Source organism: Pristiophorus japonicus, chromosome 2 (genome assembly GCF_044704955.1).
Source record: "Pristiophorus japonicus isolate sPriJap1 chromosome 2, sPriJap1.hap1, whole genome shotgun sequence".
Taxonomy (NCBI): Eukaryota; Metazoa; Chordata; class Chondrichthyes; family Pristiophoridae; genus Pristiophorus; species Pristiophorus japonicus.
In genome coordinates this window covers 9553264-9578771 of record NC_091978.1, presented here as the reverse complement: position 1 = coordinate 9578771, position 25508 = coordinate 9553264, and the positions used below count along the sequence as shown (strand labels likewise).

At 46.9% G+C, this 25508-nt stretch overlaps 1 protein-coding gene across 5 annotated transcripts in view; it reads left to right on the top strand.

Annotated features, from left to right (window-relative positions):
• The window catches only part of LOC139235688 (exocyst complex component 6B-like), a 780151-nt gene that overhangs the window by 492967 nt on the left and 261676 nt on the right, over positions 1-25508 (top strand). For all 5 annotated transcript variants that reach the window (XM_070866730.1, XM_070866738.1, XM_070866752.1 and 2 more), the window contains exons 14-15: positions 15518-15623; positions 20012-20121. In XM_070866730.1, the coding sequence (XP_070722831.1) occupies positions 15518-15623; positions 20012-20121 (216 nt within the window). The remainder of the gene's footprint in view (positions 1-15517; positions 15624-20011; positions 20122-25508) is intronic.

Below are 25508 nucleotides of genomic sequence, written 5' to 3'. Positions count from 1 at the left end.
CTGAGAGGGTATTTACCCTGGCTAGGGAGTCTGCAACTAGCGGTTACGGTCTCAGAATAAGGAGTCGGCCATTTAGGACTGAGATGAGGAGAAGTTTCTTCACTCAAAGGGTTGTGAATCTTTGGACAATTCAGAGAGCTGTGGATACTCAGCCATTGAGTATATTCAAGACAGAGATCGATAGATTGTTGGATACTATGGGAATCAAGAGATTTGGGGATAGTGCAGGAAGATGGAGTTGAGGTAGATGATCAGCCATGATCTCATTAAATGGCGGAACAGGCTCGAGGGATTGAATGGCCGACTCCTGCTCCTATTTCTTATGTTCCTCCTGCCAACTCTTTTTAGGAAGGTTCTATGCTGAGTTAATGGATCTCCTTGGGGACAGAATTTGGGAGAACTGTGTTGGCTTAAGGTCCACTGGACTCAGGAGCTGAAAATGAGCAGGATTGCGATCCAGTAACCCCTCCCGGGGAAGTAGGAGTAAGCACATGTTGAATGAAGCTAGGGCTGAGCTGGCCTGTCATACACTTCATTGTTGACTGATCTACCAAGTTAGAATCTAATCTGGGGCATCAGATGGTCAGATGGAATGTTGGGTTTCACTGGTATTAGTGGAAATCTATTGAGCTGGATTCAGAACTGGCTGGCAGGACGCAGGCAAAGAGTAGTTATAGATGGATTTGGATCTGTTTGGAGACTGGTCACCAGTGCTGTCCCGCAGGGATCCGTGTTGGGACTCTAAGGGGTTCTCGGAGGGTGTTGTTGTGCCTTGGGTGTCTTTCTCTGGGCTTCTGCCCTCACAGCTTATGCCTGGTCTGTGAGGTACCCTGAGTGCTGCAAGAGCACCCTCGGAGAGACAATGTCCACAGCTTATGAAGGGGGTTTTGAGACTCGTGCGTCCCCACAGTTTATGCCTAGCCTCTGAGGCACCTGTGAGTGTCAAACACTCCTAACCCCTTCTTCCCTAGCCTGTGACACACAGTTGAGCATTTTCGAGGCGCTCCTAGCTTCCCTTACACTGTTGTGACATAAGACTCACGATCAGGAGATGTAATACAATAGAACTGAGACAAGGTGATTCCAAGAGGAACTTAGGCTTCCAATTTATTTGACAAGGTGTATCTCAACAAACTGCAATACACCAACAAAACAATCCCCCTAAATCCCACTAAACGGACACAACGAAAATCTTTACACACGTATAGCAGTACAATGCCCAACCTCCCACCTTTCCTGGCCTAACTGAGTTGGGAGTTCCGGGGACCAGAGGTTATACTCACTACTGTGCTTTCTGCAGTCTGGTGATTTGTTTCTTCTATCTTCGGTGTCTTCGGACACTGGTTTTCCTTCAGTGTCGAGATACTTGCTGGTTGTTGGATCACGAGAGCAGAGAAGCAGAACACACACTGGGTCAGAAACCCCTTTTAATAGCCAGATTATCCAGTCCGCCTCTCGTGCTGAAATCGATCCTTCTCATTGGTGGGCTTTGTGATTTTGAAAAATGCAGCAGTTTTAGATTATTACGGGTTTTTTCCACTGATGTTAACCTACTCAAGGTTTGAGTGGGTGTTGATTGCGTTGGCTTCCTGTAGCCATTGTGTAGGCCCTTGGGTTGTTTTGGGTTCCCTAGTTTTCTGAAGGTCTGCATAATTTCCCTCCAATTCAGTTTCTCTAACCTACTCAAGGTTTGAGTGGGTGTTGATTGGGTTGGCCTCCTGTAGCCATTGTGTAGGCCCTTGGTTTGTTTTGGGTTCCCTAGTTTTCTGAAGGCCTGCATAATTTCCCTCCATAGTGTAAACATGGGGAAGTCAATAGCCTGATAATGGCGATGAGTCAGTCCCACAGTTTTCGAGCAAGTGCTCCCACATTGGCTTGAAAGCCCCATGCTTCGGGCTGACTCTGTCCCACCATTGGCCCTCCGGTGTCCTCCCCCGTCCAATCACTGCTCTGCCAAGGTCAAACCGTCTCGGTTTCAATTCACATTGCAGCACAGACCGATCCCATAGCCCTTTTCTTTCTGGGTAAAATGAGGGGGTTTTCGTCCTCCCCTACAGGACCGTCTCTTTTTACTAGTTTTAGAACTGTAGAAGAGGCAGATCTTAATGTGCTGGGAGACTGGGCTCATCACTGAAAAATGATGTATAACTTAAACAAGTGCATGTTATGCATGTGGGCAGGGCAAATGCTCAACATTCATACACCCTCCAGGGAAAGGCATTAAAGATGGTGGAGATAGAAAGACATTTGGACATTCTGGTGCATACATCCTTAAAGGTACACGAGCAATGCGATGCAGTGATAGCTGGAGCAAATAGGGTGTTGGGGTGTATCCAAAGGACAATTGAGTATAAGACGAGACTGTTTTGTCCTTATACAAGATGTTAATCAGGCCGCACTTGGAATCCTGTGTCCAGTTTTGGTCTCCTCACATAGTGAGTGATATTGAGGCTCTGGAAAGGGTGCAGAAGAGGGCCACTGGTCTAATTCCAAGTCTAAAGCATCTTAATTATCAAGATAGGTTAAAAGAGTCGGGACTCTTTACCTTAGAGCAGCGTAGACTTAGGGGGGGATATGATTGAGGTTTATAAGATAATGAAGGGAACAGACAGTGTTCCAGCTGACCATTTATTTCAATTAAATACGTTCGGCAGGACCACGGGGCACAAATTTAAGGCTAGATCTAGGTTAGATGTCAGGAGGTGGTTCTTTTCACAGAGAATAGTAGAGCTCTGGAACAAGCTACCCTCTCATGTGGTGGATGCAGACTCATTGAATTCCTTCAAGCGAAAGCTGGATTTGTTTCTAGCTGCGGTGGAGATCACCTCTTACAGAAGGTAGGTACTGTATGCAATTTAATGGCCAGAATGATCTGGACTAGTTTTGATCGCCTCAATAGGTCGGAGAGGAATTTCCCAGATTTTTCTCCCCAAATTGGCCTGGGTTTTTTACCTGATTTTTTTGCCTTTTCCAGATCACATGTTTTTGGGTGGGGTGGAGTGTATATGTTATGATACACAAGATAGCGCAATTGTGTGTGACAGGCCCCATGGACCAGATGCTCTTTACTGTCCATCATTTTTCATATGTTCATATGTACCCGGAAGTGAATTGCAAGAAGCTCGACACCATCCAGGACAAAGTAGCCCGCTTGATCGGCACCCCATCCACCTCCTTATACATTCACAACCTCTACCACCGGTGCACTACACTCGATCAGCTCCGCTGGGCGGGCCACTTTGTCCACATGCCAGACACGAGACTCCCAAAGCAAGCGCTCTACTCAGAACTTCCTTCACGGCAAACGAGCCGAAGGTGGGCAGAGGAAACGTTACGAGGACGCCCTCAAAGCCTCCCTGATAAAGTGCAACATCCCCACCGACACCTGGGAGTCCCTGGCCAAAGACCGCCCTAAGTGGAGGGAGTGCCTCCGGGAGGGCGCTGAGCACCTCGAGTCTCATCGCCGAGAGCGTGCAGAAAGCAAGCGCAGGCAGCGGAAGGAGCGTGCGGCAAATCAGTCCCAACCACCCCTGCCCTCAACGACTGTCTGTCCCACCCGCGACAGAGACTGTGGTTCTCGTATTGGACCACCTAAGGACTCATTTTAAGAATGGAAGCGAGTCTTGCTCGATTCCGAGGGATTGTCTACGATGATGTCTATAGTGTGTACCATCTACATCATCATCATAGGCAGTCCCTCCGAGTCGAGGATGACTTGCTTCCACACTAAAAATGATATCTCAGGTGACTGACGAGGCCAATGCCGGCCATACAATCTCTGTCATCGGTGGTGCAGACGGTGATTGAACGGATGGGTGGGAGGCCTGGGTTGCCGCGCTTGGCTTCAACTTGCTCTTGGCAAAGAGACTCGAGGTGTTCAGTGTTGCGTATCTGCAGAGCATGCACTCCCATGTTCCGCCACCAGGGAGCGCATCTCCTGAAGTCCCAAGGGATCCCAGCATCCCTTAGGAGCCCTGTATATAAGCCGGCCCCTAAGGTCTGTTCCTCACTCTGGAGTGTAATAATAAAGACTGAGGTCACTGTTACTTTAACCTCCCTGTGTGCAATCTCATCTGTGTCAGGAACACAACATTCAGCACCTTCCCGGATGCTTTCCCTCCACTTTGGCGGTCTGGGGACTCCCAGGTGTCGGTGGGGATGTTACGCTTTTTTCAAGGAGGCTTTGAGTGCATTTCCTCTGCCCACCTGAGGCTCGCTTGCCGCGTCCAAGCTCGGAGTAAAGCGCTTGCTTTGGGAGTCTCGTTTCAGGCATGCGGACGATGTGGCCCGTCCAGTGGAGCTGATCGAGCGTGAACAGTGCTTCGATGCTGGGGCTGTTGGCTTGAGCGAGAACACTGACGTTGGTGCGCCTATCCTGCCAGTGGATTTGCAGGATCTTGCAGTGTTTTGAGGTGCTTGCAGTACATAGTCCATGTCTCTGAGTCATATAGGAGGGCAGGTATCACCACTGCTCTGAAGACCATGAGCTTGGTGCCGGGTTTGAGGTGCTGGTCTTCAAACACTCTTCCTCAGGCAACCGAAGGCTGCACTGGCACACTGAAGGCGGTGTTGGACCACATTGTCGATGTCTGCTTTTGTTGATAGTAGGCTCCCGAGGTATGGAAAATGGTCCACGTTGTCCAAGGCCTCGTCGTAGATTTTGATGACCGGGGGGCAGTGCTGTGTGGCGCGGGTAGGTTGGTAGAGGACCTTTGTTTTACAAATGTTTCGTGTAAGGCCCATGCTCTCGTACTCCTCGGTGAAGGTGTTGACGATGGCTTGGAGTTCGGCCTCCAAGTGTGCGCAAGCATCGTCTGCATACTGTAGTTGATGACGGAGGATGGGACGACCTTGGATCTGGTCTGGGGGTGGCGGAGGTTGAACAGGTTCCCGTTTGTCCTGTAATTTAACTCCACTTCAGCGGGGAGCTTGCTGAGGGTGAGGTGGAGCATTGCAGCGAGGAAGATCGAGAAGAGCGTTGGTGCGATGACGCAGCCCTGCTTGACCCCAGTCCGAGTGTGGATTGGGTCTGTGCTAGATCCGTTGGTCAGGATCATGGCTTGCATGTCATCGTGGAGCAGACGGAGGATGGTGACAAACTTTTCAGGGCAGCCGAATATGAGGAGGACGCTCCATAATCCCTCACGGTTGACAGTGTCGAAGGCTTACGTGAGGTCGAAGAAGGCCATGTACAGGGTTTGGTGCTGTTCCCTGCATTTCTCGTGTATCTGCCTTGCGGTGAAGATCATGTCCATTGTGCCCCTTAGTAGGAGGAATTCGCATTGCGACTCTGGGAGGAATTCTTCAGCCACAGGAAGAAGGCGATTCAGGAGCATTATTGCGATGACTTTCCCGGTGGTCAACAGCAGGGAGATTCCTCTGTGGTTACCGCAGTCGGACTTGTCACCTTTCTTGAAAATGGTCACGATTACAGCGTCTCTGAGATCTCCTGGCATGATCTCCTCCTTCCAGATAAGAGAGATGAGATCATGGATCCAAGCCGGTTGTGCTTCTCCGCCATGTCTTAGTGCTTCGGCGGGAATTCCATCTGCTCCTGGTGCCTTGTTGTTCTTCAGTTGTCGGATGGCCTTTTCAACCTCGTGCCGGGCTGGGGTTGTGCTGAGATGGTGGCGGGCGACATGCTGTGGGATGGAGTCGAGGACACTCACGTTGAAGACAGAGTCTCGGTTAAGGAGATCCTCAAAGTGCTCCTTCCTGCGGGCACTGACTGCCTCTCTGATCTTGATGAGCACCTCTCCATTCTTGGCCAGTAGTAGGGTAGGACCTTGGGTGCTTGGGTCATAGGTCGTCTTGGCTGGGCTGAAGGATCCTTGCATGTCGTGGTTGTCGGCTAGCTGCTGGATTTCTTGAGCTTTCTCCACCCACCATCTGTTCTTTAGGTCGCGGGTTTTCTGTTGGACATCGGCCTTCAGACGCCTGTAGAGCTGCTTTCTTGCCCTCTACAAAATGCACTGCAGCAACTCACCAAGGCTTCTCCGGCAGCACCTCCCGAACCTGTGACCTCTAACACCTAGTGGAATTCAGAAGTATGAGAGGTGATCTTATAAGATTATGAGGGGGCTTGACAGGGTGGATGCAGAGAGGATGTTTCCACTGATGGGGGAGACTAGAACTAGGGGGCATAATCTTAGAATAAGGGGCCGCCCATTTAAAACTGAGATGAGGAGGAATTTCTTCTCTCAGAGGGTTGTAAATCTGTGGAATTCGCTGCCTCAGTGAGCTGTGGAAGCCGGGACATTGAATAAATTTAAGACAGAGATAGACAGTTTCTTAACCGGTAAGAGATTAAGGGGTTATGGGGAACGGGCCGGGACCTGAGTCCATGATCGGATCAGCCATGATCGTGTTAAATGGCGGAGCAGGCTCGAGGGGCCATATGACCTACTCCTGCTCCTATTTCTTATGTTCTTATTTTCTTATGACAAGGGCAGCAGGCGCATGGGAACACCACCACCTGCAAGTTTCCCTCCAAGCCACACACCATCCCAAATTGTCCATATATCGGCCATTCCTTCATGGTTGCTGGGTCAGAATTCTGAAACTCCCAAATTATGGGGGAGTACCTTCACCACACGGACTGCGACGTTTCAAGAAGGCGGCTCACCAGCACCTTCTCAAGTGGGAACTAAGGATGGGCAATAAATGCCAGTGACGCCTACATCCCAAGAATGAATTCAGACAAGAGGCTGAAATCTGATCTCGTTGTGGTTTTAAATGAAGCCCGCCGGCAATTTAGTTGCGCTGTAAACAAGGCTGGGTCATGAATCTTAATTGATTGAGGCACGCTGCCCTTGTTTTCACAGCGGGCAATGTAAGGAGTGGTGCGAGGCCACAGAGAAATGAAGCAGTCGCGTGTATTGTTGTTGATGAAATTACGAGACAGCTGGGTGTGGTGCAGCCCAAGAGACTGACAGAGGCCTGCCATCGCCCTTTTTTTTGTTTGTCACGCAGCCCAAGTGGGATTCTGTGACAGTCGGTGTATTTGCAACAACCCCTCTCGGGTTTCAACGGAGAGCACGAGACCTGCGTTGGCTCGCGGCCGATATATTTCTTGCAAGCGCGGCACTCCTGTTGTTTGGGGGTTTTTTTGTTGAGTGAGTTGGCGTGTCAGGCCCATGGCAGTGAAATGCACTGGCTGTTGATTACCAGTTCTTTGTCTCGGCCAAGCTTTTGTGTGCAGACAGGGAGGTAAGAGTTGAACGACAGCTGTCGCCTCCCAGATAGAATGGCGACGAGGGAGGGCTGGCAGAAAGCGGAGAATTGGACATGGGGGTCAAAGTTCGGTACTGCTAGTTTTGAGGCGGTGTCACCGCCTGAGTGCCAATTTTAACGCTGGCCATCGGGCACAGCCTCAAAGTCCTAAATTCCATTTTTACGCCCAAAGATGAGAGAGCAGCGCTAAAAAGTGGCGTTGCACGCGCACCCTTGGGCGGGAGCTCAGGAGGCCGACTGAATTTCCCCGACGGGAGACTGCTGCCATGCTAGAAAAACAAATGGAAGAAAAAAATTAATAACTGAAACTTCTCCGATCCACACGCACACTTCCCCACTCTTAAAAACTAATGAAAGCATGCAGAAATAAATAAAGAGAAAATCTCGCCTTCCTCTCTGGGCGACTCCGCCCAAGATCCGCTCTTTTACGGCCACTTTTCCCAGGCTGTACGGCCGCCTGTTTCTACGGCAACCGTACAAAGCAAATGTCGCGACAGAGGCGCCAAAGAGGCGTTGTACGCTGGATGATGACACCGCGTGGGTGACGTTAGCCGGCGCAACATTGCCTCTTGGCGCCTCTGCCAAAGAGCCGACTGAATGAAGGACGAGGCGTCGACAGTGCTTACCGACGGTGGGCCTTTTGCCGCCCATTAGTCTTTGCCTCCCGCATGCGGCAACAGGCAACGTACACAATCAAATTTCAACCCCCATGGTCTCGAGGGGTGCATGTCTGTAATCATGTGTCCATCAGAATCCAGTTGCCACACTTTATTACAGATGCAAAATAGATGTTATGCATTTTAGAAAACTATCCCAGTCACTGGCCGTAGCCTGAATTTTACAGCTGTCCTCTGATGGGACATGGTGCCATCCACGTTCTGATCAGGGGGGTGGCGACAATGTACTCACACGTTTTCTGGTGAGTTGCTCTCTGCCTGCTGATGCCTCGAACCCACACGCATCAGCTGCCTCATGACTAATGGCGGTGAGCAGGTTAAAATGATTCCAGGATGGCACTGCTAGTGTCGGGAAGCTTTTGCAACCATCTGGCAAGCTCAGTGCTCTGATATTGGGACAAGGCAGGTCCATAAGTGTAAGGGGTGGCGCAGTTATGTGGGGCGGACTGGTTGGGCTCGGTGCTCTTTACCTTTCCGCCATTGTTCATTGGCTTAAAAAAGGAGGGAGAGAGAAAACAGGGAATTATAGACCGGTTAGCCTGACATCAGTAGTGGGGGAAATGTTGGAATCAATTATTAAAGATGTAATAGCAGCGCAGTTGGAAAGCAGTGACAGGATCGGTCCGAGTCAGCATGGATTTATGAAAGGGAAATCAAGCTTGACAAATCTTCTGAAATTCTTTGAGGATGTAGCTAGCAGAGTGGACAAGGGAGAACCAGTGGATGTGGTGTATTTGGACTTTCAAAAGGCTTTTGACAAGGCCCCACACAAGAGATTGCTGTGCAAAATTAACGTGGATAGAGAACTGGTTGGTAGACAGGAAGCAAAGAGTAGGAATAAACGGGTCCTTTTCAGAATGGCAGGCAGTGACTAGTGGGGTACCGCAAGGTTCAGTGCTGGGACCCCAGCTATTTACAATATACATGATTGATTTAGATGAAGGAATTGAATGTAATATCTCCAAGTTTGCAGATGACACTAAGCTGGGTGGCAGTGTGAGCTGTGAGGAGGATGCTAAGAGGCTGCAGGGTAACTTGAACAGATTAGGTGAGTGGGCAAATGCATGGCAGATGCAGTATAATGTAGATAAATGTGAGGTTATCCACTTTGGTGGCAAAAATAGGAAGGCAGATTATTATCTGAATGGTGACAGATTAGGAAAAGGGGAGGTGCAACGAGACCTGGGTGTCATGGTTCATCAGTCATTGAAAGTTGGCATGCAGGTACAGCAGGCGGTGAAGAAGGCAAATGGCATGTTGGCCTTCATAGCGAGAGGATTTGAGTATAGGAGCAGGGAGGTCTTACTGCAGTTGGACAGGGTCTTGGTGAGGCCACACCTTGAATATTGTGTACAGTTTTGGTCTCCTAATCTGAGGAAGGACATTCTTGCTATTGAGGAAGTGCAGCGAAGATTCACCAGACTGATTCCCGTGATGGCAGGATATGAAGAAAGACTGGATCGACTAGGCTTATATTCACTGGTATTTAGAAGAATGAGAGGGGATCTTATAGAAACATATACAATTCTGACGGGACTGGACAGGTTAAATGCAGGAAGAATGTTCCCGATGTTGGGGAAGTCCAGAACCAGGGGTCACAGTCTAAGGATAAGGGGTAAGCCATTTAGGACCGAGATGAGGAGAAACTTCTTCACTCAGAGAATTGTGAACTTGTGGAATTCTCTACCACAGAAAGTTGTTGTGGCCAGTTCGTTAGATATATTCAAGAGGGAGTTAGATGTGGTTAAAGTGATCAAGGGGTATGGAGAGAAAGCAGGAAGGGGGTACTGAAGTTGCATGATCCGCCATGATCATATTGAATGGTGGTGCAGGCTTGAAGGGTTGAATGGCCTACTCCTGCACCTATTTTCTGTGTTTCTACGTAACCTTCAGGGCTGCTGACTGAGGGTCCTGTGGCTCTTTGTCGGCTGGCGCGGACATGATGGGCCAAAATGGCCTCCTTCTGCGCTGTAAATTTCTATGTTTCTATAGTGCTCGAGGAGCAATGTTTTTAATTGATCAGCCACCCAGACTCTCAAATTGAACTAGGAGGTTGGGACTGGAGGCTGGGACTTCGAGAAAGCAAGAAAGATTTGCATTTATATAGCACCTTTCACAACCTCAGGATGTCGCAAAGAGCTTTACAGCCACTGAAATTCTTTTTGAAGTGTAGTCGCTCTTGCAATGTGGACCAGTTTGCGCACAGCAAGCTCCCAAAAGCAGCAATGTGATAATGACCGGATAATCTGTTTTAGTGATGTTGATTGAGGGATCAAAATGTGGAGAGATAGTTGGAGGGCAGAGAGTAAAGGGTAGGGGTAAAAATGATTGTGAGTGAGTATTCCACAGGGGCTATGTTGGAGCTGCTTTTATTTACTGCATACAGAAGTGAGCAGGATTTGAGGGAGAGGGGAGTGCGGTGGATGAGAAGCTTTCATGTTTTGTGAATCTTTCAATTTAATGTATTTTTTTGGTGAATGCGCGGAAGGAGAATACAAGACAATGATAGGAAGTTATGCTGAACCGATTTATAGTTCGGCCCCAGCTGGAGTATTGTGTCCAATTCTGGGCCCCTCCCTTTAGGAAGGACGTGAAGTATTTGGAGAGGGTTCAGAAGAGATCTCCTTGAACGGTTCCAGGGATGAAGGATTACAGTTACGTGGAAAGACTGAAAAGGCTGGGGTTGTTCTCCTTGGAGCAGAGAAGGTGACGAGGAGATTTAATGGGGATGTTCAAAATCATGAAGGGTTCAGATAGAGAGAAACTGTTTGCAGTGGCTGAAGGATCAGTAACCAGAGGACATAGGTTGAAGATCATGAGCAAAAGGGTCAGAGGCAACATGAAGGAAAACATTTTTACGCAACGTGGAGTTCAGATTTCGAATGCGCTGTCTGCTACGGCAGCTTTTACAAGGGAATTGGATAAGTACTTAAAGGAGAAAAAGTTGTAGGGATAGAGGGAAAGAGTAGGGGAGTGGTGCAGATTCGATGGGTCGAATGGTCACCTCCTCTGCTGCACATGACTCGATGATTCCAACAGACATCTCAGGGGTTTGCGCAGATGCAGGCTGCTGGATATTTAGTGTTTGCAGGAACCCGGTCCAGGACGTGACGAATGATTTGGAATGGTTTTTCCATCCCACTTACTCGTGTTCCGAGCTCGGATGTGTGTCCAAGTGGTCATAGAGTACGAACAAGGGGTGTCATCGAAAATTACGACACAGAAGGAGGCCATTCGGCCAATCGTCTCCGTGCCGGTCGAAAAAGAACCGTCCAGCCTAATCCCACTTTCCAGCACTAGGTCCGTAGCCCTGTAGGTTACGGCAATTCTAGTGCACATCCAAATACTTTTTAAATGTGGTGAGGGTTTCTGCCTCTACCACCCTTTCAGGCAGTGAGTTCCAGACCCCACCACCCTCTGGGTGAAGACATTTCCCCTCATATCTCCTCTATACCTCCCCCCAGTTACTTTAAATTTATTCCTCCTGGTTGTTGACCCTTCTGCTAAGGGAAATAGGTCCTTCCTATTTACTCTAGCTAGGCCCCTCATAATTTTATACACCTCAATCAGGTCTCCCCTCAGCCTCCTCTGTTCCAAACAAAACAACCCCAGCCTATCCAATCTTTCCTCATAGCTAAAATTCTCCAGTCCTGACAACATCCTCGTAAATCACATCTTTCCTTTAATGTCCTGGAGTATAAACCAGGAAATAGTGGGGGCTTGTTAAAAGGGAACAGCAATAATCATGGGTGATTTTAACCTCCATATTGATTGGACAAATCAAATTGGTCAGGGTAGCCTTGAGGAGGAATTCATAGAGTGAATAAGGGACGGGTTCCTTCAGCAGTATTTAACGGAACCAACCAGGGGGCAGGCTATCTTAGATCTGGTCCTGTGCAATGAGACAGGATTAATAAACAATCTCCAAGTAAAGAATACACTCGGAATGAGTGATCATAGCATGGTTGAATTTCAAATTCAGATGGAGGGTGAGAAAGTTGGATCTCTAACCAGCGTACTAAGCTTAAATAAAGGAGACTATGAAGGTATGAGGCAGAGTTGGGTAAAGTGGACTGGGAAAATAGATTAAAGTGTAGAACGGTTGATGAATAGTGGTGTACATTTAAGGAGATATTTCACAACTCTCAAGAAAAATATATTCCAGTGAGGAGAAAAGGGCGTAAGAGAAAAGATAGCCATCCGTGGCTAACTAAAGAAATAAAAGATGGTATCCAATTAAAAACAAGGGCATACAATGTGGCCAAAACTAGTGGGAGGACAGCAGACTAGGAAGTGTTTAAAAGCCAACAAAGAATGACTAAAAAAATTATTAAGAAAGGGAAGATAGACTCTGAAAGTAAACTAACATGAAATATAAAAACAGATAGCAAGAGTTTCTACAGGTATATAAAAAGGAAAAGAGTGGCTAGAGTAACTGTTAGTCCCTTAGAGAATGAGACCGGGGAATTAGTGATGGGGAACATGGAGATGGCAGAAACTCTGAACAAATATTTTGCATCAGTCTTTAGGTAGAAGACACTAACAATATTCCAACAGTGGATAGTCAAGGGGCTATAGCAGGGGAGGAACTTAACACAGTAACAATCACTAAGGAGGTGGTACTCAGTAAGATAATGGGACTAAAGGCAGATAAATCCCCTGGACCTGATGGTTTGCATCCTAGGGACTTAAGGGAAGTAACGGTAGGGATAGTGGATGCATTGGTTGTAAATTTACCAAAATTCCCTGGATTCTTGGGAGGTTCCAGCAGATCGGAAAACTGCAAATGTAATGCTCCTATTTAAAAAAGGAGGCAGATTAAAAAACAGGAAACTATAGCCCAGTTAGTCTAACATCTGTGGTTGGGAAGATGTTGGAGTCCATTATTAAAGAAGCAGTAGCAGGACATTGGAAAAGCAAAATTCGGTCAGGCAGAGTCAGCATGGATTTATGAAGGGGAAGTCATGGTTGACAAATTTTCTGGAATTCTTTAAGGATGTAATGAACAGGGTGGATAAAGGGGAACCAGTGGATGTGGTGTATTTGGACTTCCAGAAGGCATTTGACAAGGTGCCACATAAAAGGTTACTGCACAAGATAAAAGTTCACGGGGTTGGGGGTAATATATTAGCATGGATAGAGGATTGGCTAACGAACAGAAAACAGAGAGTCGGGATAAATGGTTCATTCTCTGGCTGGCAATCAGTAACCAGTGGGGTGCCGCAGGGATCAGTGCTGGGACCCCAACTATTTACAATCTATATTAACGACTTGGAGGAAGGGACCGAGCGTAAAGTAGCCAAGTTTGCTGACAATACAAAGATGGAAAGAAAAAAAATGTGTGAGGAGGACACAAAAAATCTGCAAAAGGACATAGACAGGCTAAGTGAGTGGGCAAAAATTTGGTAGATGAAGTATAATGTTGGAAAGTGTGAGGTCATACATTTTTTGCAGAAAAAAATCAAAGAGCAAGTTATTATTTCAATGGCGAAAGATTGAAAAGTGCTGCAGTACAGCGGGACCTGGGGGTACTTGTGTATGAAACACAAAAGGATAGTATGCAGGTAGAACACGTGATCAGGAAGGCCAATGAAATCCTGGCCTTTATTGCAAAGGGGTTGGAGTATAAAAGCAGGGAAGTCTTGCTACAGTTGTACAGGGTATTGGTGAGGTCACACCTGAAATACTGCGTGCAGTTTTGGTTTCCATGTTTACGAAAGAATATACTTGCTTTGGAGGCAGTTCAGAGAAGGTTCACAAGGTTGATTCCGGAGATGAGGGGGTTGACTTAGGAAGAAAGGTTGAGTAGATTGAGCCTCTACTCATTGTAATTCAGAAGAATAAGAGGTGATCTTATCGAAACGTATAAGATTATGAGGGGGCTTGACAAGGTGGATGCAGAGAGGATGTTTCCACTGATAGGGGAGACTAGAACTAGGGGGCATAATCTTAGAATAAGGGGCCGCCCATTTAAAACTGAGATGAGGAGAAATTTCTTCTCTCACAGGGTAGTGGATCTGTGGAATTCGCTGCCTCAGAGAGCTGTGGAAGCTGAGACATTGAATAAATTTAAAACAGAAATCGACAGTTTCTTAAATGATAAGGGAATAAGGGGTTATAGAGAGCGGGCACGGAAGTGGAGCTAAATCCATGATCGGATCAGCCATGATCGTATTGAATGGCAGAGCAGGCTCGAGGGGCCGCATGGCCTACTCCTGCTCCTATTTCTTATGTTCTTATAATGTGGTGACCAGAACTGCATGTAGTACTCTAGCTGTGGCCGAACCAGTGTTTTATACAGTTCTAGCATAACCTCCCTGCTATTATATTCTATGCCTTGGCTAATAAAGGAAAGTATCCCATATGCCTTTTTAACTACTTATCGACCTTTCCTGCCACCTTTAAGTATCTGTGAACCTGCACTCCAAGATCCCTCTGTTTCTCCATGGGATCCCTCAAAGTCTCATGAGAGTAGTGGGCATCATAGGAGATTCACAGTAATATAGGCATCTTTTACAAAGTTCAGTTATCAATTGATTCCAACTTTGGTCATTGTAATGTATGCATCTGTGAGTATGCTCACAGGTTTGTACAGCTGTTCATGCCTGCAATTTCTAAGGTCTGCAGGAGTCCATGTTCCACGTGTATGTTCAATGTGCGAGGTTGCAGCCCCTATTCCATTATTTGAAGGGGTTGCTCCTCAAATTCTGGTTACAAGTCAGCCCCACACTCCTGATCTTTGGGCACCCTGTACGGAGGGGCGCGGGCAGGTCGTAAGGCCTCCTCGTGGGCCTGCTCCAAGGTGGCCATTAACCTGTCCAGGCAGTGGGCAGTCGAGGGGGTCGTTCAGCCCGACTGCCTGCCTCTCTTCCGTGATTACATCTGAGCCAGGGTGTCTCTGGAGATGGAGCACGTGGTGTCCACCGGTACGCTCGTGGCCTTCCACGAGAGGTGGGCACTGGAGGGACTGGAGTGCATCATCACCCCCGGAAACCAAATTTTAATTTGATTTGTTTAATGTCCAAAGTTTAATTTGTTAAATGTGTCGGTTTTAGTGCCTCCTTTAATAAGGGGGAACTTTGATTATTGTTTCAACTTAAAATAGTTGCAGAGCCGTTGAATTTGATTGGTGAAGTTCACTGTAAAGTTCTATTTGGAAATTTGTGGGTTCTAGTGCCCTTGCCAAAAGGGGGCATTGATTTAATATTGTACTTAAAATAGTTATAGCGCTGTTCAATTGTGAGTGGCTTAGCCAGTCACGTGATGTTCACAAGCCTCAATAAAACCCCGGCCAGTTGGGTTCGGGGGCAGGTGGTTGTGAGCCTGGTGGATGAACTGGTAATGTGTAGTGTGATTGTTAAACCTTTGTTAATCAACCAACTAGTTCTTAATAGCAATGTGTTGCTATGAATTCTTAAGCAAAAACCCATGAAGCAAATACATTGCAGTCCTGTCCAACGAAACTTGCTGCTGACATTCTCCAACAGAGATTGCTTGGGGGATTGGTGAGGTGACTAAAACCAGTGTCGCCCCCACCCCACGCGACTGGCCCATCGGAAATATGATCGCCCTGCACATTAATATCATTGATTTTGTTCTTTCGACAGATATATATTAGACTTGGACAACTACAGCGCTATTCCCGTCTCAAGTGAAGAGGAGTACAAGAGAGTGATGTGCCAATTCCCATTCCATGATCCGGAGCTGGAAAGTGTAAGCAGTTATTACCGTATTACACATCGTTTTCACCATCTACTTCGTAATGAAGGTGGAACAAAAACAGGAAATGCTGAAAACACTCAGCAGGGCAGGCAGCACCTGTAGGGGGAGAAACTCGGTTAACGTTTCAAGTTGCTGTTCGTTAACTCTGAAACGTTAACTCTGTTTCTCTCTCCACAGACGCTGCCTGAGTGGTTCCAGCATTTTCTGCTTTTATTTCAGATTTCCAGCATTCGCAGAATTTTCCTTTTGCACTAGCATAAAGATGGTTGGCGAATAGCTTAAGAACATAAGAAATAGGAGCAGGAGTCGGCCATTTGGCCCCTCGAGCCTGCTCCGCCATTGAGTGAGATCATGGCTGATCTTCTACCTCAACTCCACTTTCCTGCACTATCCCCATATCCCTCGATTCCCTTAATATCAAAAAAATCTGTCGCTCTCTGTCATGAATATACTCAATGACCCAGCCTCCGCAGCCTTCTGGGATAGAGAATTCCAAAGATTCACCATCCTCTGAGTGAAGAAGTTTCTCCTCATCTCAGTCCTAAATGGCCGCCCCCTTATTCTGAGACTGTGGCCCCTGGTTCTAGACTCCCCAGCCAGGGGGAAACATCCTCCCTGCATCTACCCCGTCAAGCCCTGTAAGAATTTTGTATGTTTCAATGAGATCACCTCTCATTCTTCTAAACCCTTGAGAATATAGGCCTAGTGTACTCAATCTTATCATAGGATAATCCCCCCACTAGTTACAGCCTGCCAACCCGAAAATGACCCGTTTATTCCGACTCTCTGTTTTCTGTCCGTTAACCAATCCTCAATCCATGTTAGTATGTTACTCCCAATCCCATGAGCCCTAATTTTTTTCAATAACCTCTTGTGTGGCACCTTATCGAATGTCTTCTGAAAATCCAAATACACCACATCCACTGGTTCCTCCCTTAAATTCTACTAGTTACAACCTCAAAAAACTCTTAACAGATTTATCAAACATGATTTCCTTTCATAAATCCGTGTTGACTCTCTCCAATCCTATTACTGTAAAGTATTTGTATAGTTTCTCTGCCATTTCCTTGTTCCCCAATATAATTTCTCCTGTCTCAGCCTGTAAGGGACCCACATTACCTTTTGCTAATTTTTCCTTTTTACATACCTCGAGAAGCTTTTACAGTCTGTTTTTATTTCTCTCGCTCGTTTACTCTCATTCTATTTTCTTTTTCTTTATTAAATTCTTGGTCCTCTTTTGCTGAATTCTAAAATCCTCCCAATTCACAAGCTTACTGCTCTTTTGACAACATTATAAGCCTGTACCTTTGATCTAATACTACCTTTAACTTCTCTTGTTGGCCACAGTTGGACTACGTTTCCTGGGAGGGTTTTGTACCTTAAAGGAATGTATATTTGTTGTAAATTATGTATTAATTCTTTGAATACTAACCATTGCTTGTCTACCGTCATACCTTTTAATGTAGTTTCCCATCTACCTTCGCCAACTCGCCCCTCATATCTACGTAGTTTGCTTTGTTTAGATTTAACACTCTAGTTTCAGATTGAACAAAACACTTTCAAACTTAATATTAAATTCTATCATATTATGGTCACTCTTTCCTAAGGGCCCCTTTACTACAAAGTTATTGATTAACCCTTTCTTGTTGCACAATACTAGATCTAAAATAGCCTGTTCCCCAGTTGGTTCCTCAACATACTGATCTAGAAAACTATGTTATATACATTCCATGAATTAGTCCTCTATATTTGATTTGCCCAGTCTATATGTAGCTTAAAATCCCCCATGATTACTGTATTACCCTGGTTACATGCACCTGTAATTTCCTGATTTATACTCTGCCCTACATTACCGCCACTGTTTGGGGATCTATAAACAACTCCCACCAATAAGCCGCTCTCCCATCACTCTGTCGTCGCTGATCACACACTTTCTCCTCTTTGCATCCTCACTGTGTTGACACAAAGACTCATCAAACTATTACCAGCTCTCATTCTTCCTAGAACCTTAAAACTCATCACCTCCCTCAGTCTTCCATTCCTCCCTGTGTCTGCAGATTTTTAAGACCCGACATCAGTGTCACCTAATCATGAGAGGTGATCTCATTGAAACATACAGGGCTGGATTTTCCGCTTTTGATGTTTTTGGGGCGGTAAAGTTTGCACCAAGGAACAGTTTGCGCCTCAGTAAGTAATGTTTGGCAGCTGGGCCCTGAGTCAGGGGGCACAGCGCTAAGGGAAGTGGTATACATCTCTCTTGGGCGTTGGCACGGGAAACTCCCGAGCTAAAGAACCGGGCCGAGAGCGCTCCGAGAGAAGCCTGGGCCGGGGGAGAATTTTTTTTTGCCTCAAAAGCATTCCCAAAACATTGCTCACGCCACCACAACTCAAATCGCAAAAAAAAAATTAAAAGGAAAAACAATCACACTTATCTTTAGCAGTCCATCTATAAACATAGAAAATAGGAGCGGTAGTAGGCTATTCGGCCCTTCGAGTCTGCACCGCCATTCAATATGATCATGGCTGATCCTCTATCTCAAAACCATATTCCCGCTTTTTCCCCCATACCCCTTGATGCCTTTTGTGTCTAGAAATCTATCTATCTCCCTCTTAAATATATTCAGTGACTTGGCCTCCACAGCCTTCTGTGGTAGAGAATTCCACAGGTTCACCACCCTCTGAGTGAGAAAATCTCTCCTCATCTCGGTCCTAAATTTCCCACCCCGTATCCTGAGACTGTGACCCCTTGTTCTAGACTTCCCAGCCCGGGGAAACATCCTCCCCGCATCCAGTCTGTCCAACCCCTTCAGAATTTTATACGTTTCAATGAGATTGTCTCTCATTCTTCTCATGAATACAGGCCTAGTCGACCCAATCCCTCCTCATACGATTACTTACATCTCCGCTGTCAGTATCATTGGACCGCCCGATTTCTCAGACGCACTTCGGGGCATAGCGGTCGGGCAAGGGTTAAAACTCGCGCCAGTGTCGCACCCAGGGGCATTGCACACCGGCGCAGTACTTATGGCCGGTACTGCTCCACACCGTCGCAAAACCGGACCCGAGGATTGCTGCGGGCCCCTGGAGGCTGAGCGCCCGGCCAGATCACCTCACTGCCGCAATGGCTGCCACTTCGGGGCGAAAAACAGAGCGGAGAGGTGCTGAAAATCCGCCCCATAAGATTCTGAGGGGGATTGACAGGGTAGATGCAGGGAATATGTTTCCCCCTGACTGGAGAGTCTCGAACCAGGGGTCACAGTCTCAGGATAAGGGTTCGGGTATTTAGGACTGAGAGGAGGAGAAACTTCTTCACTCAGAGGATGGTGAATCTTTGGAATTCTGTACCCCAGAGGGCTGTGCATGCTGAATTATTGAGTATATTCAAGGCTGAGGTGGATAGATTTTTGGACTGGAAGGGGATCGAGGGATATGGGGATCGTGCGGGAAAGTGAAGTTGGTGGTGCGAGCAAAAGGGATTGGTAATGGAACAAGTGAAGAAACGACAGATGAATCCAGCAATTCATCGTATTGTTGGAATTTCAAGTAGACTTTATGAGAGAGGATCTAAGGCACCAATAGTAGTTGGCAAGCCATAACTGAAGTGTGCTCAGAACCATCAGAGCTTGGTTTGGGAATGGCTGGAGCTTAGGGCTACCCAAAATGTTGGATAAATTGATGCCACGCAAAGTTTACACGGGTAAAGTGAAGATATGGCTTTAAAAAAAAAGGTGATGAAAGACCACCTCCAAATGAGCACGTCCTATTCATCATAGAAGCATACCACACCGAAGAAGGCCATTTGGCCCATCGTGCCTGTGCCGTCTCTTTGAAAGAGCTGTCTGTTAGTTCCACCTCTCTCGACCCCCCCACCGCCCTTTCCCCATATCCCTGTTCCACTCGCTGCGTGAAAAGAAATTCTCTTCACCGCCTCTCTGGTTCTTTTCCCAATTATCTTAAATCTGTGACCTCTGGTTACTGACCCCTCTGCCACTGAAAACGTTTTCTCCTTATTTACTCGATCAAACCCCCTCATGATTTTGAACACCTCTATCAAATCCCCTCTTAACCTTTTCTGCTCCAAGGAGAACAATCCTAGCGTCTCCCGTCTTTCCATGTAACTGAATTCCATCGTGGGGAATGTTCCGGAACAGAATGGACCCCACGATAGTGAATCCAGGCTGCACTGTCCATGCACGGAAGGCAGCAGGGACTGATTTATAAAATGCTGCTGTCAAACCCTGAAACAGGCACCTATAAAGGAAGTTTGCTTTTTATTAGTGCTCTAAGGGTTTTAAATGACCCCACAATGACGGCGGCATTGTCTGCGTCGTGGGTCTTTATTTTCAGTTCCATGTTAACCTGCGTTCCTTTTTTTGCAGCAACTCTTTCCCAAAAAGTTCCCATTCTCGGAATTTGTGCCCAAAGTCTACTCGCAGATCAAAGAGTTTATCTACGCCTGCCTCAAGTTTTCAGAGGACCTTCATCTGAGGTAAGGAGACAGTGAGAGAAAATTAATGAAATGGGACACCTGGCACTTAAGGCAGTATTGACATACTGGACGACATTCAGGCTTGGGCTGATAAGTGGGATGTAACATTCGCGCCACATAAGTGCCAGGTAATGACCATCTCCAACAAGCGAGAGTCTAACCACCGCCCCTTGACATTCAATACCATTACCATCTCCGAATCCCCCACCGTCAACATCCTGAGGGTCATCATTTACCAGAAACTTAACTGGACCAGCCACATAAATACTGTGGCTACAAGAGCAGGTCAGAGGCTGGGTATTCTGTGTGAGTGTCTCACCTCCTGACTCCCCAAAGCCTTCCCACCATCTACAAGGCACAAGTCAGGAGTGTGATGGAATACTCTCCACTTGCCTGGATGAGCGCAGCCCCAACAACACTCAAGAAGCTCGACACCATCCAGGACAAGGCAGCCCACATAATTGGCACCCCATCCACCACCTTAAACATTCACTCCCTCCACCACCGGCGCACCGTGGCAAATCACTAAGGCTTCTTTGGCAGCACCTCCCAAACCCACGACCTCTACCACCTAGAAGGACAAGGGCAGCAGGTGCATGAGAACACCACAACCTCCACGTTCCCCTCCAAATCACAAACCATCCTGACTTGGAAATATATCGGCCGTTCCTTCATTGTTGCTGGGTCAAAATCCTGGAACTTCCTTCTTAACAGCACTGTGGGAATTCCTTCACCACACGGACTGCAGCGGTTCAAGATGGTGGCTCACCACCACCTTCTCAAGGGCAGTTAGGCATGGGCAATAAATTCTGGCCTTGCCAGAGATGCCCACATCCAAGGAACAATTTATTTTTTAATTGGCCATCGTTAGATACCTTGAGGGAACATAGGGACAGGAGGAGACCATTTAGCCCCTCGAGCCTGTTCTGCCATTCAGTGAGATCATGGTTGATCTATGATCTAACTCCATAAGAGAATCAAGGGATATGGGGAATAGGATGGGAAAGAGTAGATGATGTAGAAGTTCAGCCATGATATGAATGGCAGAGCAGGCTTGCTGGGCCGAATAGCCTATCCTGCTCCTATTTCTTATCTAAGATCTTAAAGCAAGTCTGCTTGCTACATAGGATTATAGGAACGGGCTCAGATCATTTAGCGCCTCGAGCCTGTTCCGCTATTCAGTGAGATCAGGGCTGATCTGTGACCTAACTCCATATACCCGCCTTTGCTCCATGTCCCTCAATACCTTTGGTTAACAGAAATCTATCAATCTCAGATTTACAATTAACAATTGATCTAGCATCAATTGCCATTTGTGGAAGAGAGTTACAAACTTCTACCACCCTTTGTGTGTTTCCTAACTTCACTCCTGAAAGGCCTGGCTCTAATTTTTAGACTGTGCCCCCTAGTCCTAGACTCCCCAACCAGCGGTAATAGTCTCTCTCTATCAGTTCCCCTTAATATCCTTGGAAACATCAATCAAATCACCCTGTAAACTTATGAATTCCAGGGAGTACAGAATTCCCTGAGTTCAAAGTCAGATAGTGTGGGACTAGAATCACATGCAAGGACGGCAGGTTTCCTTCCCTGAATGTCATCAGTGAACCCCTTGGGTTTGTTCAACAATCCGGCAATGGCCTTTTTACCCATGCCAGCCCACTAATCTCCAGATTTATTGAATTCCATTTTACAATTTGTTGTGGTGGCATTTCAGTTCAGGGTCCTGCGGATTGCTGGTCTAGTCCTAGAATCCACTTGGCTAGCATGGCCTTGTGTAGAAGTGCTGCTTTTCTGACCCCTCCTTCTCCAATTTCAAAAAAAATTTGACTTTTCTTCAGTTTCCCTTCTCATAAGAATTAGGAGCTGAGTCGGCCATACGGCCCTTCGAGCCTGCTCCGACATTTAATAAGATCATGGCCGAGTTTCTCAAGTCCACTTTCCCGCCCTATCCCCATATCCCTTGATTGCTCTAAAGTCCAAAAATCTGTCAATCTCCTTCTTAAATATAGTCAACCACTGAACACCCACAGCCCTCTGGGGTAGAGAATTCTAAAGATTCACCACCCTCTGAGTGAAGAAATTCCTCATCTCAGTCCTAAATGGCCGACCCCTTATTCTGAGACTGTGGCCCCTGGTTCTAGATTCTCCAGCCAGACAGGGGAAACAGCCCCTCAGCATGTACCCTGTCAAGCCCCTTAAGAATCAATGAAATCACCTTTCAATCTTCTCAAGCTACTAAACTCCGGAGAGTACAGGCTCAATCTACTCAATCTTCTCACAAGCACTGTTCCTTCAAGTGGCAGGCAGGGGGAAAACAAGTTGTTTCCGGGGCACTGCCGAGGAGGGTCTGTGTAAGGAGGTGCAGAAAAGGACTGAGCGTTCTAAAATGAATGTGTACAAAGCACTGATCCATCTCCATCTGGAGTACTGTTGGTAATTATAGCTTGTTTTCAAAATTCTCGTCCTTGCGTTCAGTTCCCTCCATAGCCTTGTCCTTTCCTATCTCTGTAAACGTAGACACATAGAAAGTAGGTGCTGGAGTAGGCCATTCGGCCCTTCGAGTCTACACCACCATTCAATAAGATCATGGCTGATCATGCAACTTCAGTACCCCATTCCTGCTTTCTCTCCATACCCCTTGATCTCTTTAGCCATAAGGGCCACATCTAACTCCCTTTTGCATATATCTAACGAACTAGCCTCAACAACTTTCTGTTGTAGAGAATTCCACAGGTTCACAACTCTCTGAATGAAGAAGTTTCTCCTCATCTCGGTCCTAAATGGCTTACTCCTTATCCTTAGACTGTGACCCCTGGTTCTGGACTTCCCCAACATCGGGAACATTCTTCCTGCATCTAACCTGTCCAATCCCGTCAGAATTTTATATGTTTCTATGAAATCCCCTCTCGTTCTTCTAGATTCCAATGAATATAAGCCTAGTTGATCCAGTCTCTCCTCATATGTCAGTCCTGCCATCCTGAGAATCAGTCTGCACTCCCTCAATAGCAAGAACGTCCTTCCTCAGATTAGGAACCTCCTCTAGCCCGATAACCCTCCGAGACCTCTACACTCTTCCAATTCTGGCTTCTTGCACACCCTCGATTTCCTTTGCCCCACCATTGACTTTCAGCTGCCAACAGCCTCAGCTGTGGAATTCCTGCCCTAAACCTCTCCGCCTCTCTACCCCTCTCTGCTCCGATAAGATATTCCTTAAATCCTACCTCTTTCGGCAGCCAAGCTATCGGTCACCTGTCTGAATATCTCCTTTTGTGGTTCGATGTCAATTCTTGTACGATTTGACTCCTGTGAAGTGCATTGTTAAAGGTGCTCTATATATACAGAAGTTGGGATATGGTAGCATAGTGGTTATGTTACAGGCCGAGCAATCCAGAGGCCAAATTCTCCAGTCCTGTGTCATCTGTGGCTCAGAGACCTGGACTAATGATCCAGAGACTTGAGTTCAAATCCCACCACAGCGGCTGAGGAATTTAAGTTCAGTTAATTAAATAAAAATCTGGAATTACAAAGTTTGTGTCAGTAAATGGTGACCATGAAACTACCAGATTGTTGTAAAAACCCATCTGGTTCGCAAATGTCCCGTAGGGAAGGAAATAAGCCATCCTTTCCAGTCTGGCCTATATGTGACTCCAGACCCACAGCAATGTGGTTGACTCTGAAATGGCCCAGCGAGACACTCAGTTGTGCCAAACCGCTGCAATGTGGGAGTATCTTTGCCACACGGACTGCAGCGGTTTAAGAAGGCGGCTCACCACCACCTTCTCAAGGGGCAATTAGGGATGGGCAATAAATGCCGGCCTTGCCAGCGACGCCCACATCCTGTAAAACGAAAAACATGTTTTTTTTAAAGTTGTTGTAAAGTGGGAACATTCTGGCACTGGAGAGCAAATGATGAATGATAGCTCAACAAATACTTGGGCTACAAGGAGAGGCAACTGGAACCGGAAACGTTCACACTGGAGACAGGCTCAGGGAATCATACAGCCATTTGCGATTTCAAGATTGAAAACGGAGTTGAGCTACAATATGTGAAAAAGTACTTCTTGATTTCCCTCTTAAATGCCGGACTCTAATTTTAAGGTGGTGCCTCTTAACTCAGAGTACGTGGCTGTGGTCAGGGAAGCTAGGGATAGGCAATAAAGCCATCTTTGCCAGCTTCACCCACATCCTGAGAACAAATATTTTAAAATAAACATGCCTCCTGCACTCTGTGCTACAGCTTATTGATGTTCCAGTTGATGCAACATTGAGTGGGCAACGCATTTCACTATTTGTTCAATCTTTCAGCAAAGGAGGAGGCCATTCGGCCCATAGTGCCAGTGCCAGCTCTTTAAAAAGAGCTATCATAGAAACATAGAAAATAGGAACAGGAGTAGGCCATTCGGCCCTTCGAGCCTGCACCACCATTCAATATGATCATGGCTGATCATGCAACTTCAGTACCCCATTCCTGCTTTCTCTCCATACCCCTTGATCCCTTTAGCCGTAAGGGCCACATCTAACTCCCTTTTGAATATATCCAACGAACTGGCCTCAACAACTTTCTGTGGTAGAGAATTCCACAGGTTCACAATTCTCTGGGTGAAGAAGTTTCTCCTCATCTCGGTCCTAAATGGCTTACCCCTTATCCTTAGACTGTGACCCCTGGTTCTGGACTTCCCCAACATCGGGAACATCCTTCCTGTGTCTAACCTGTCCAATCCAGTGAGAATTCTATATGTTTCTATGAGATTCCCTCTCATTCTTCTAAACTCCAGTGAATATAAGCCGAGTTGATCCAGTCTTTCTTCATATGTCAGTCCTGCTATCCCAGGAATCAGTCTGGTGAACCTTCGCTGCACTGCCTCAATAGCAAGAATGTACTTCCTCAGATTAGGAGACCAAAACAGCACACAATACTCAAGGTGTGATCTCACCAAGGCCCTGTACAACTGCAGTAAGACCTCCCTGCTCCTCTACTCAAATCCCCTCGCTATGAAAGCCAGCATGCCATATCTAGTCAGTCCCACACCCCCTGCTCTTTCCTCACAGCTCTGCAAAAGATTCCCTCCATGCCCGCGCCCCCTCCCTATGTCTGTGATCTCCTCCAGCCCTACCATCCTCTGTGATCTCTGCGCTCCAATTCTGGCCTTCTGTGCATCCCCAGTCTTCATCACTCCACCATTGATGGCCGTGCCTTCAGCTGCCGAGCTTGCTGTTTTAAAGACCCGTATTGTAACTCGCACAATGTCCTGTTCACCCATCACTCCTGGGCTCACTGACCTACATTGGCTCCTAGTTAAGCAGCTCCTCGATTTTAAAATTACCATCCTTGTTTCCAAATCACTCCATGACCTCGCCGCCCCTCCATATCTCTCCAACCTCCTCCA